This window comes from Hyaena hyaena, unplaced genomic scaffold (assembly GCF_003009895.1).
Source record: "Hyaena hyaena isolate Hyena2069 unplaced genomic scaffold, ASM300989v1 scaffold_336, whole genome shotgun sequence".
NCBI classification, from domain to species: Eukaryota; Metazoa; Chordata; class Mammalia; order Carnivora; family Hyaenidae; genus Hyaena; species Hyaena hyaena.
The window spans coordinates 593,244-606,689 of NW_024080969.1; the positions used below are offsets into that span (position 1 = coordinate 593,244).

At 40.4% G+C, this 13,446-nt stretch overlaps 1 protein-coding gene across 4 annotated transcripts; it reads right to left on the minus strand.

The window, feature by feature from the left end:
* Positions 1 to 1,018: 1,018 nt before the first annotated feature.
* THG1L (tRNA-histidine guanylyltransferase 1 like) lies at positions 1,019 to 7,730 on the minus strand. Of its 4 annotated transcripts, none has more exons than XM_039249458.1 (6): positions 7,477 to 7,730; positions 6,568 to 6,744; positions 5,593 to 5,762; positions 4,706 to 4,794; positions 3,493 to 3,600; positions 1,019 to 2,484 (listed from the first exon to the last, which is right to left on the minus strand). In XM_039249458.1, the coding sequence occupies exons 1-6, from the start codon at positions 7,665 to 7,667 to the stop codon at positions 2,323 to 2,325; spliced, it is 897 nt and encodes a 298-aa protein (XP_039105389.1). In that variant the 5' UTR covers positions 7,668 to 7,730; the 3' UTR covers positions 1,019 to 2,322. The 4 variants fall into 4 exon arrangements, with proteins under 4 accessions (XP_039105389.1, XP_039105390.1, XP_039105392.1 ...); XM_039249459.1 differs by lacking the exon at positions 7,477 to 7,730 and adding an exon at positions 7,214 to 7,325; XM_039249461.1 differs by lacking the exon at positions 7,477 to 7,730 and having other exon boundaries at positions 5,593 to 5,667; positions 6,568 to 6,634.
* Between the last annotated feature and the right edge of the window lie 5,716 nt (positions 7,731 to 13,446).

Genomic DNA, 13,446 nt, shown 5'->3' on the forward strand with positions numbered 1-13,446 from the left:
ATTAAATGATAGTCTAGGGGCACCTGGGTGGCTTAGTGGGTTAAGTGTCAGGATCTCACAGTAAGACAAAGTCCCGCTGTTAGCACAGAGCCTGCTTGGGATTCTCTCTACCCCTCCCCCATTTAGGCTTGCTCTTTCAAAATAAATATTTAAAAAATAAAGTGATAGTCTACACAGGCCAGGTGTTACCCTCTCATCCAGCACAGCCAAGGTGTTTCTAGTTACCTACAGGCCACACAAATCACTTTCCTACTATCAACTAGTGTTAATTCTATACTAGCTGTTTTTGTGTATCTTAACATTTCTTTAAGCTTTGCAAAGGCCAAGAGAATACATTCTCTACCTTAGAGAGCAAAATGAAAACTAACATACAACTGTGAAATATATGCTGAATAAACACTTGTGGCAACAAAGAAAAACCATCAGAGGGCACTCCCAGCAGCACTACAGGTTTGGTTATGGCAGGAATATGAACCATACATACCTTTGCTCAAAACATCTTGCCAAGAACAAAAAACAAAGCTGTAAACTGCTGCTAATTCAATAAATAAATGCTCGTCCCTCTAAATTGTGACAAAATCAAGCCTTTGTAGTATCACATAGCACCCACAGGAAGCACATTTCTTTGGGTGGTTTTCTCCTGAAGGTGTGTACTTTCATGCCTACTTATCACTTACCTTTGCTACATTTGCCAGTCAGATGTTACATCACCTTATTGCCTGACTTGACCTATCACAGTATCCTGAGGGCCTTACTGCCCAAAGTGCCACAGATCACCCACCACAGGCATCAGAAGCCTTTGGGGTTAAAAATCAGATGAGCAAACCTCAAAGCTTCATGGGGAGTGGAGGGGCCGGAAGAGGAACTTAAACAGGCATTCCAAGTAAATTTTTGTATGGAGAAGTCTGAACCACTGCTACGATGAAGGTATGCTTACCTGGCTTATGTAAAGACACATATATTCAAAAGCTGGATTCATACACTGCATTTTATTGAGAAAAATAAATGGAAACTTAGGCCGAGTTGAAACCTTTATTTCTCAGAGATTTTATCAATTACCAAACATGCACCATATCTCCTCCTGCGCAGTGAGTACAGGAAGGGAAAAAAAGGATTCCGACAGATGGAGTATCAATTAGTGGAGGAGGAGACCAGCCGTTGCCTTCAAAAATACATCTTCTTCGTGGCTGTAGTCTGCAGTGCAAGACCAGGCACTAAAATGTAGGCTGCCGCTGAGTTCTCTCTAGAGCCAAATAATCTTCCTCTGATATACGAAACCAGGACAACAGGCAACGGGGTTCTCTCACCATCTATCCCCACTTGAGGGGTCCCTCGCTAGTGGTGGTGTTTGCAGTTACTGCTGCTGCCCTCTGCTCTTCCTCCCCCATCTCCACTGGCCCTTCTGGAGGTGGAACTATTAGGTGTCTTCTGACACATGCCACTTGTGACCCCAAGGGAAGTGCTGACCACTCTGCCAATTCAAATGCCAGTGTTCTGATTACACAGAGGCTACACGAGAATCCTTTTCAGGAATCCAATGGGAAGGGGGCTTTTAAAACTGAAGTTATCTAGAAAAGATGAGAGTAAATGCTTCTCCCTTCTTGTTCATTTATTCTCACACATTTTCTTTTTTTCATATATACATATAATTCCCTTTCTTCTTAGAAAGAGGTCAGTGACCTTGGAAATAGCCCTGGCGAGACGACGCTCATGCTGACAACTCCTCAAAATCAATCTATGGAATGTTTACATAAAGACATCCCAACTACTACTCATTTGTTCAGCCAAAGTTGGCAGCTTGGAAACTGACACACAACCCTCATCCTCCCTGGAATTCCTGAATTCAGAGGCATCTGCAGCTATCAACCCATTACTTATCTCCAGGTCAAAGTACATGGGGAGGAAAGGTGAGACTTTCAAGGTCAGTGGATTCTGTAGTTAAGAACAGGTGGCTGCGAGTAAATTTTGGGTTCATCTTCTACCATAGGTGGAAAGAGGTGGACAAGTTTTTTATAAGATTTATGCCACAATGTAAAAATGATTCATTCGGCAAAGCATAAAACAGTTCTTGCTTTATAAAAATAGGACTTTTTTTTTTTTTTCCCACAGAAGGAACCATGTTCCAATACTGCAAAAAAATGTTCTACTTAAAGCAGAACAAGATAACCACCCCCATCCATCCCTTCTTTTCCTGGTTCCTTTCCAACCAGTCACGTCATTCCTGGCACACTGTTCTTGGTAGTAAGGATCTTAGGGCCACCTATGGCCAGGAAACTTAGGGAGGCTTGCATGGTTAAGCATGCCAGGACTGAGAAGCAAAGATCATCTGTCTTCATCTAGGATCTCTGGATGTTCCTTCCAGAAAGCATCCCCAATAATGTCGCAATATAAAGGCACTGGCTTAATCCGGGTCCGAGTCACTGCCATCTTTTTTCCTTCTATTTCTGCTGGCAGCTTGACTTCTTTTGTTATGACTTCACCCACCTACACGTGAAAGTTAAAACATTAACACTGTTAACTGGGTTTGGGAGAGTAGAGGGGGATATGTGGGAAGTTGACTTTTTTATTTTATATACTTCTGACAAATATTTTTCAGGTAGATATACAAATACACATGTATCTCAACATGCATGAATTTGTTTATAATTAAAAACTTTTAAAAAGTTGCTATATTCTGAAGGGAGATCTTAGGAACAAAGGAGTGATTCCATGTTCCTTATTAGCAGTAACTATAGAATTAGAGGTACTTTTTTGCTACTCTCATCTGCACGAAGAAGTATCCAAGTCTGTGCTAAAGAGCAAATGTGCTTTTAAAATACTAATAAGCTGAAGCTGCCAGTGGGGAGGACTAATTCTTAAGGTATCCCTTAACACCTGAAAACATTCATTAAAAAAAGGAAAGAAAACTAAATGGAAGGAAATAAATTTAGAGAAATCATTATGCTCAGAAGCCAGTACAGAGAGAAAATATTGGTAAAATTAGGAATTTAGGTAAAGGCATAGGATATTAAGGTAAGTATGAATATCTGGGGAATCTCAAAAACATTCTGCAAGTGGCAGAACCCTTACATACAACGTTTCCCTATGCCTCATATTACAGCTGTCAAGGGATGGATGGACCATTTAATGATATTATCCAGTGTGGAAGAAAGTATTTTTTAAATGTTCTATGAATGCAAAAATCCTTCTGTCTGCAGTGTACCTTGTTATGGGGTTTTATTTGATTTGGAGAGCTTACGACACAGAAAAATAAATGAACTAATTCCAAAATCTGTGATTCTACTTATAAAGAGAAATTCCAGACAACAAAGAGCACTAACAGATAAAATTAGCATCCAAAATAATATATAGCATCTCATTTTAAAAAAGACCTAATTCATGTTAATCAATGGAGTCACATCTTCATACAGGGGGTAGGTGACACAAAGTTTGGGACGGGCAGAGACTCTCTTCTTTCTGACCTGCATTTTAATTTGGACACAACAGCCTTACCTTCTGCCATATCAACACAGTCCCTTTCCTGTACATCAGCGGCTCATTATTGTAGTTGATGTTGAATTCAGAAAACAAAATCTCATTCTTGTCTGCTGCAAGAGTTCCCTGAGAAAATAAAAAGACAGAAAAATATTTTTACATCTGCTCTCTGCCCTAACACTACCTACCCATTCCATCCTCTAAGTTCCCACAAACAAGAAAGTGGAAGGGTTTTACCAAACATCTTATAGATACTAATGAGTTTCAACTGTTAAGAGCAGTTTAAATCTTCTTTAGATGTATAAATTCATGAAACTGTTTTCTGCAGCAAACAACAGGCTTCAGAAGTCACAGCTGGGATGGGGTGACAGGAACTAATACTAACAGTACTATTCTGTACTATGTGCATTATGTATGTTATCTTATTTGACCCTCATTACCATCTCCATTTTAGAGAACAGAACTCTGAAGCTTAGGAAGATTATATAAATTGCCTAAGGCCAAAAGCTGCTTTTATTCTTACAAGAAGAATCGAAATCTAAACTCAGCTCTTCCAAACTCTGGATAGATCCACCAATATGCCAAGTATTGCTCTCTGTAAATTTTCACCTTCTCTGTTAATGACAACCATTTATTGTGTAATTATAATGTACCAGGCATTGTATTAAGAGGCATAACAACACATCACCTGATTTCAGAGTCAGTCATCCTACAAGCAGCACTGTCATCTAATGATGAACACCAGTGTTTATTAGGTTTTATGTGCTTCATGCCATTTAATACTCACAATAAACCTATGTGGTAGGAACTGTTATTTTTTACATTTCACCTATAAAGAACTGTGGCAGAGAGATAAAATTAAACAGAAGTCCCTAGGTAGAATTATTTGACTCTCAGAGCCTATACTCTTAACAATACATGCTCCCAGCAGGGAATGACGATGATAAAGATGCCAAGTGGGCTGATGACAAAGAGCACGTGCTGTCTAAAGAAGGCCACTAATATGCAGCCCCAGCCACGCACTACCACGTGGGAATGTAGAGCCAGTGTCACCAATTCCATTTTCCAGCTGAGGACACTGAGGCTCAGGGTCACAGGCTGCTACTAGTATAATCTTTATATCCTTTCAAAACAAAGCAGTAAAGACAGCTTTAAAAGAATGCAAAATGTCATGGGAGAGTGTACAGAAAACCGCCCCCAGGTAAGTATTAATGCAGTTAAGACCTTATACCTGTAATCTTTCTTGGGCTTGTACTGGTGTCAGTCCAGACTGTTGTACAAGTGCCCAGAAAACTGTATTATACAGATTATTGACGTGACCTGTGAGAAGAACAGAGTTGCACTGTTTATACAGATATAATCTTTACGCAATACTCGCGCTTCGGAGAACATTAGAATTCCACCTCTCCCCACAAAAGAAGAGAGATCTCAGAGACATTCAGTGATTTGCCGGGAACCATACACTGGAAAGATGGGGGGAAGTGGTCAAGTATAAACAAACTTGTTACCTAAAAGTTTTATTCTCTCATTTCAGTTATGCTTTATATAAACCAATTAACTTACACATTAAACTTAGGAATACTTCCAAAGTTATTTGATTTAGATTATTCCCAGCTCTTTTCCAGTTCTTCTGGCAAAATCAAGATACACCAAATGAATAAGTCACACAAACATGTCATCATAGTTTTGTAAGGCAGGGGTCACAATTCAAACACCCAATGAGGCCACCATGAACATAAATGCAGAGTGGGTGACCCATGGGGAACAAGAGAGAATGGTACAGATCATGGCACATTGGCTTCTGTGTGTGTGTGTGTGTGTGTGTGTGTGTGTGTGTGTGTATAAAGGCAGCAGTCACTGCATAGGTTATGTCTAATACTAAGTGGGAATGGAGACCTAGTATTGCCAGGTCTTCTGATTTTTCCCTGGAAATAGGGAATATTTACATAAATCTCCCTATGTTATGTCCCCAAAAAGTCCTAACTGTTTGCAACCAATTAAAAAATATGAAATACTGCATTCTAAACAAAATACACATGTGCCAAACCTGTATCAAATCAGCACCTCTAATGTATGGAACAACTAGTGGTTTAACTAAATCTATTTGGTTTCACTTACAATCTGCTTGCCGCCAACTGAGGTAGTCCTTTAAGGTCTGGTTGTTAGGATACACTATGACTCTTCCATCAAAGCCTGGGGGATACAGAAGGGGCTGGTCCTCAAAGAAATCTCGCCAATAAAACACATAGCTGGAGGCAAACTGGGAAGCCACGTGGGTCATGAACTTACTTGCAGAAGTAAGGCACATTGGGTGGAACAAAAAAGAAAATACATCATATTAATTCAAAACCATGATAGAGCCTGTGTGTGCAACAGAGTGATTATACAAACTGTCCAGCAAGAGATAAAAGAGATGATTATACAAACTGTCCAGCACACAAGAGATAAAATGTGCTGGGCCAAGAAAAACAAACCAGCCCACCTCTCTTTCCAGTCCAATAAGTAACTTACTAATGCTAAATTTTTCTATGTAAGATGTTATGTGAATTTATGGTTCAGGAGGTGCGTGTGTGTGTGTGTGTGTGTGTGTGTGTGTGTGTGTGTTGTGTGTGTGTGTGTGTTTTGGTCTTGGAAGGAAGAGAACCATACCAATTCATTATATGCTTTGTTTCTTTTGAGAGTTTCAATATACTGCCAAATGAAATATCAAATTTGTCTATTTTGAGGTCCTTCTTAATTAAAAATTTAAGCAATATTGTAAAGCACATATTGTAAAGCACATATAGACTGTTTTTGGCTAAAGTCAAGGTAAGAATCATTAATATTATTATATTCTACTGGTCTCTGTTTCTAGTCTTAATGTTCAGGGCCAGATCTAACTAGAAGCTATGGTGATGAGGAATGGAGGAGAAAGAGTTAGATAAAGAAGCTTATGTGATGCTCAAATAAAAGACACAAGTACAACAGTCTAAACAGGAAACATACATTCTGCAGTTGCAATATTCCATCTGCAGTCTGTAAGTCAGCAATTAAAAAAAGCAAAAACCAAATGCTGACAGGAAATATTCTCAAGGAGCTAGGCCATGGAATTACCTGGCTCTTCTTTTAAACCAGTTGCTTTTCCGCTTGAACACAAAGCTGTACTCATCACTTTGTCCATATGCAATCACAATATCCTCCAGTTCTGTCATTACAGTCTGGGCACATTTGGTCATCAGGTGGAGAGCACGGCTGTCATTAGGTTTTGCAAAGTTGTGCTTCTCAGCAAACCTTTACAGAGGGAAGGGGGCATGAATGGAAGAGAGCTTACAACCTGACTTATTTAAAAAGTCTAATTTTTTCTCGCCCTGACCAACTGAGAAAAAGGGGCATAATTGCTAAGTTTCCCATTCCCTGTTCTGCGAAATGGAGATAAAGTATACTTATTTCATAGGACTGTTGTGAAGGTTAGAGGTAGGTAACACATAACTATGCCGGGCTCCTTGGAAATGCTCAATAAAAGTTATAAGAATCATTATTAAAGCAGCATTTTTTAAGAATTATATTCCGCATCTGTCTGTTACATTTCTCCCTTTTTTATTTGTCCTCCCCGGGTCCAGTCAATACGGCCAGTTACTGATAATCAAAGAACATATTGTAAAGTACTGCCCACAGCAAGACCTCAACAGGTCTCTAAACAGTCTGCCCTCAAAGATAACTAAATAGCCGGGCAACTGGTTGAAGAGCTGAAATACTGCACCAGGGACTGACTTTTTCCACCAAGTCCCTGCTAACAGGTCTGGGCTCACGGGCCCAGCTGCTCATCACGAGGGCAATCGGCCTCCGTTTAACTCAGACCAGACAGCGTTCAAGCAGACGGTATCCGGCGCGCAGAGCGAGGCTCAAAGCCGCGCGCTCATTGGCTGTCGCGTTACCCGGTGACCAAGAGCGGGCCGCCAACAGCGGCGTTCCATTCCCCGGAAGCCCTGGGACACCTTGCTGCCCTGGTCCAAACTCGCTCACCGATGGAAATTCCTGCCGTCCAGCCGCACCACCACCCAGCAGTGAGCCAGGCAGGTGTCGTCAGCCTCGAAGTCCCGCACGTACTCGAACTTGCTCTTTGCCATGGCCGCACCCAATTTCAAGCACCGTCTCAGAGTAACGGAAGTGACGGCCCAGCAATCGCGAACTTTCACGTTGCAAGAAGACCACATTCGCGCCGCGGAAGGTGAAGGACCTAGAAAGCCTCGGACCGGAAGTTCCCGTGTCTCTTACTGGCCGCTCTAGCCGTAGTGGAGGTCGGTATCTCTCTCGCCTCTCCTTGTAGTTCTCAGTCCACTTCCGGGCGTGGAGACGCGTTCAGCCGTTCCTTTAGCACTTTAACGCTACACAAGGCTGTCAGGTTTTCTCCTCCGTCGTGCAGTAAGTCACTCTCACGAGGTTGTAAAAAATTACTTTCTGACCAAGTTTGAAGGTTTAGTTTGATTTTTTCTTTCTAAATAACATTTATTAACTTTCAGGAAATGCGGAATATACGAAAAATATAAGAAAATTGATACTTCCTTTATCCCCTCTCCCTTCAAAGCATTGTGGATGGTTTCTTCCAGGCACTTTTCTCTTTGTGTTTGTATTTGTACACAGGGAACACACAATTGTAATCATACACCTATGCAGTTTTTGTATTTTTCCACTTAAACCTTGAGCATATTCCAATGTCATCAAATATTCGAAAGGGTGATTTTAAAAAAGAAAAATAGGCTCTTATTCTAACACATGGGCCTACTAAATTAATTTACTCAACTTTTTCACAAAGACCCAACTTTTTATTTCTTGTTGCTGGTAGGTAATAGTAACATTAAACCCTAATATTTTTTATGATGCTTTATAACTTATAAAACTCTTTTGAATTCAGTACATATTTACATTATGTTTTAATTCTCAAGAAAATTCTTCAAATAATATAAAAGAATATATGGTAAAAGCCTCTCACTGACTTCTAACTCTATACTTCAGACAATGGCTGTTGCTAGTTTCTTGTATATCCATCCACGGGTAGATAAAAACATCAACATCTGTATTTAATCTCTCAAACTGTTTCAAGGCAGCATGAAGAAAGGAAGGATGTGAATGTCAATGGACTTATGCCCTGGCTCTGCCACTACTGACTATATGCCTAACATAAGTTACTTTTTTTCTCAGATTCCCTCAAGACACCAATTCCTCCCTTGCTACCCTCTAAAGTTATTGTGAGCATTAGAAGACATGATGGCTACCATTTGTGGTATGGATATACATACACACTGGTATAATAATATTACAAGGTGATGTCAATTTGGAACCAAGATCAGGAAGTACTTAGAGAAATAGGTTAAAACACACCAGGAGAAAATAATCACACAAATTCGCAATGTAGAATCTTATATAAGATTACTGACCTGACTTCTTAAAAAGATAAATTTCATGAAGAAGAAAAAAAGAAAAAACGAAAGGAAGGATGGGGAAAGGTAGGACACTGTTTCAGAATAGAAGGGATTTAAGAAACATAAAAGTGATATACAATGTGAAAACCTGGAATGTATACTGGCCCGAGAAATATTAAAAAGTAGTTCTAAATTCACTGGGAAAACATGCAATCAAAAACAGCTCTAAATTTTAGTGGCTTACAAAACAAATATTTATTTCTTGCTCAAGTCACTCATAGATTCCTGGCTTGGCTACTGCTATGCTCCAGGTAGATGTTCTGATTTATGTGTCTTCTTATTCCAAAACTCAGGCAATGCTTTAAAAGGCTTTTGTACCATAGGGAACATCTTGCTGCTCACATTACATTTGCTAAAGCAGTATAACAATAGTCAAGTGCAAAGATTGCAGGGCAGGGATGTATTATCTTCCCACAGGAAATAGGAACATAAGTAATTTTGAACAATAATGCAGTCTACTGCAACTGTTCATTAGTTGATATTAGGGAATTATTGTTAATTTTACTGGCACAGAATGGCAGTGTGGTTAGGCAGGAGAATAATGTTAATCTGAGGGGATACATGAAGAAAGAGTGGCAAAATATTAACAATTACTGAATCTAGGTGTAGTCATATGGGTATTTATCATATTATTTTTTCTATTTTTCTACATGTTATGCATTGTGTCACCCACAAAGATATGTGGAAGTACTAACCTAAGATGCAGTGATGTCACTTTATTTGGAAATAGGGTCGCTGCAGATATAATCAATTAAGATGAGGTCACTAGGGGGCCCCTAATCCAATATGACTAGTGCCCATATGAAAACCAAAAACAGACACACAGAGGAAGACCACCATGTGGAGGAGGAGGCAGAGATTTGAGTGATACAGCTATAAGCCAAGGAAGGCAAAGGATGTCCAGCCATCATCAGAAGCTAGGAGAGCAGCATGGAAATAGGTGCCATCATTATTCCCATTTTAAAGATGTGGAAATTGAGTAGAGAGAGGTTAAGTAACTTGCCTAAAGTCACAGATCCAACAGGCAGTGATGCAAGAATTCCAAATGAGGGGTACCTGGCTGGTTTGGTCAGTAGGGCATGCAACTCTTGATCATGAGGTTATGAGTTCAAGCCCCATATTGGGCAAAGAGCACACTTAAAATTTTTTTTTAAAAAATAAAAAAGAATTCCAAACCAAGCATTTTAACTACAAAGCTCATGCTCTTAGCTACTCATCAGTACTACCTTCCCTTCTCTCTCTCTATTTTTATTTTTATTTTTATTTTTTTTTTTAGGAGAGGAGAGAGACACAGCGTGAGCAGGGGAGGGTCAGAGAGAGAGGGAGTCACAGACTGAAACAGGCTCCAGGCTCAGAGCAGGCAGTCAGCACAGAGCCAAAAGCAGGGCTCGAACCCACAAACCGCGAGATCATGACCTAAGCGAAAGTCGGACGCTTAACCAACTAAGCCACCGAGGCGCCCCTCTCTCTCTTTATTTTTATTCACCAGCTACACAGTAGTTCCTGCCTGTGTCAACCAGGCAGAAATCAACCAATTCACTACTTCACTGAGTCTTCAAATTATAAAGATACATGAATCATCCAATCCCTTAATTCTCAAACATAATTTATTCACATACTGCCTTTGTGAATTTTGTCAATTCCATACACTACCTTATTGAGAAATATTTTTCTTAATGCCAGTTCTCTCTTTTTAAATCTTTTTATTGGAAATGAACATATACATGGAAAAGTACACAAAACACAATGTAACCAGAACCCAGTCAAGAGATCTCTGTCAGTTCCCAGGAATCCATCTCAATTAGTATTCCCTCTTCTTTCAGAGCTAGTAACGTTCTTAACATCTATAACTTTTTTATGTTCATTTTTAAAAATAATCTCTCTGCCCAGGTGCTCAAACTCACAATCCCAAAATGAAGAGTTGCATGCTCTTCTGACAGGCAGCCAGGCACCACAGTTATGTTTGTTTTGGACTTTATATAAGTGAAATCTTGCAGTACATATTCTTTGGCATCTGGTGTCTTTGGATCAACATTATGTTTGTAAGATTCGACCAAGTTGCAGAGTGTAACTGTAGTTCGTTTGTCTTCATTCTTCTATAGTATCCTGTTGTATAACTGTGCCACTTTATCCACTGTATTGTTGAATAGACATTTGGTTGCTTCCGTTTGGGAGTGATTATGAAAAATGCTACCTTGAACATTCTTGTGCACATGTTTTTGTGTATAAGTGCATCAATTGGGTATATACCTAAGACTAGAATTTTTGTGTCATGAAGAATACATCTGTTCACTTTTGGGTTGAAAGTGTCATACTTTTTCCAAAGTGTTTTTTTACCAATTTACATTTTCCAAAATAGTACGTGAGTTGCTCTATATCCTCACCGACACTTGATATTGTTAGTTTTTAAAAAGATTATGCTGCATAATTCAGACTTGTATGTAGTAGATCTTTCATAGAGTATATTTCCATGATGAGTAACAATGTTTAACATATTTTCTTACACTTATTGGCCACCTGGATATCCTTTATTTTGAAGTATGTGTTCAAGTCTCTTGCCCAGTTTTTCACTTGCTATTTAACACTTCAATGAATTTATTTGAAAGAGAAACTCTGTCATTACCATAAATGGAATATTAGTATCACATGTCAACAATAGAGAGTGACAACATATATTTTTTTTAATGTTTTATGTATTTCTAGGAGAGAGAGAGAGAGACAGCGTGAGCAGGGGAGGGTCAGAGAGAGAGGGAGTCACAGACTGAAACACGCTCCAGGCCCTGAGCTGGCAGCCAGCACAGAGCCCGACGCGGGGCCCGAACCCACGAACCGCGAGATCATGACCTAAGCGAAAGTCGGACGCTTAACCGACTAAGCCACCCAGGTGCCCCGAGAGTGACAACATATTAAGATAAATGCAATTCCAGTATAATGCTCATGCTTTGTGGTAGGATTTTTGTTTTCTTTTTCATTTTCCCAACAAGGAAAAATTCACTCAAGAAGCCAGTTGCAAAACTTGATTTGGCTCATAGATCCTTTTCCCTTCCAATAACTTATAAAAATGTGGAGGAGAAGGGACAGGTCAAAGGCATAAGAACTCTCCTGAGATCTCCCCCAGGTTTATCAGTTAATACCAGGGACCATCCATTAAATATCTACTCTGTGCCAGGTCCTATATTAGTCACATTGCATTGGCTATCTAATTTCCTCTGAACAACTGCCCATTGAGGTTGGGTTTTCCAATGTTAGTATGTACCTTCTACCCTTGCTGCCTGGAGCTCCAGCCATTGTATGTGTGTTCCAGGAAGAAGGAAGGAAAAGGGGGAAGAGAGCAAAGCTCACACCTCCAAGCCAAATCATGTCTATTTATCATGTTTTTACTAAAGCTATACAACTTCTGCATACTTATTTTGAGCCTTCCTTATCTTCAGTGGAGCTGGAAAATGTAATTCTTTTATCTGGGCACTTGGCCATCTCCAATAATATAGGATCTTTCTTTCTTTTCAAGAAAGAAGGGAGAATGCTATTGCATGGGCAACTGGAAGTTTCTGCCACAAAAGCCATTAAGGGTTACAAAGGGGCAGCCTAACAGGCCCTGCACCCTGAACTCTAACTCCCAGCCTGCTGTCCCTACCCTCCTCATCCACTCTATTAAAAAAAAAGAAGAAGAAGAAGAAGTCAGGGCGCATCAGTGATTCAGTTGGTTCAGTGTCTGACTCTTGATTTTGGCTCAGGTCATGATCCCAGAGTTGTGGGATCTAGCCTTGCATCTGGAGTCTCATGTCTGGAAGAGGAGGAAGAGGGGGAGGGGAAGGAGGAAGAAGAAGACGAAGAAGAGGAGGAAGGAGGAGGAAGAGGAAAAGAAGAAGTAGGAGGAGGAGGAGAAGAAGAAGAGGAAGAGGAGGAAGAGAAAGAAGGAAAAGGAAGAGGAGGAGAGTGAAGAGGGGGAGGTTGGGGAGGGGGAGAGAAAGAGAAGGGGAAGACAGGAAGAAGGAGGAGGAGGAAGAGGAAGGAGGAGAAGGCAGAGAAAGAAAAAAAGAGACAGGTGATTGGTTGTAAATTCCAGAGGAGATATTACTTTCTTCCCTCCCTATATTTCCCTCTACCACCTGCCTTGAGTTCCCCCACCTCCCATCCTCAGGCGGGGAAACTCAAAGCAGGTAGTGGAGGAAAGTATGAGGAGGAAAGTTGGGGGAGGCTTCAAAGGCAGGCAAAAAGGAATACCACTTCCTTACTTACCATCTGGGGACCTGAAGAATTTTCCCAATGCTATCACTGTAGCAGGGTACCTAAGGAGAGTCACTGAGAGATCCTGATAGGTATCCCTCTCCTGTTCCCCTTGAGTTTGGGGGTATATGTGAATGTAGAGACCACTGACTACACCATATTTGGAAGTTTCTGGAACAGACTAGGACAGTGCATGAGAAGGATCAGCAATGTGGTAAGCCTGAAAAAAATGACGGGGATACCTCACTGCAGCCCCCTCAGCCTTTGGGGGGGTCATTATCATAAG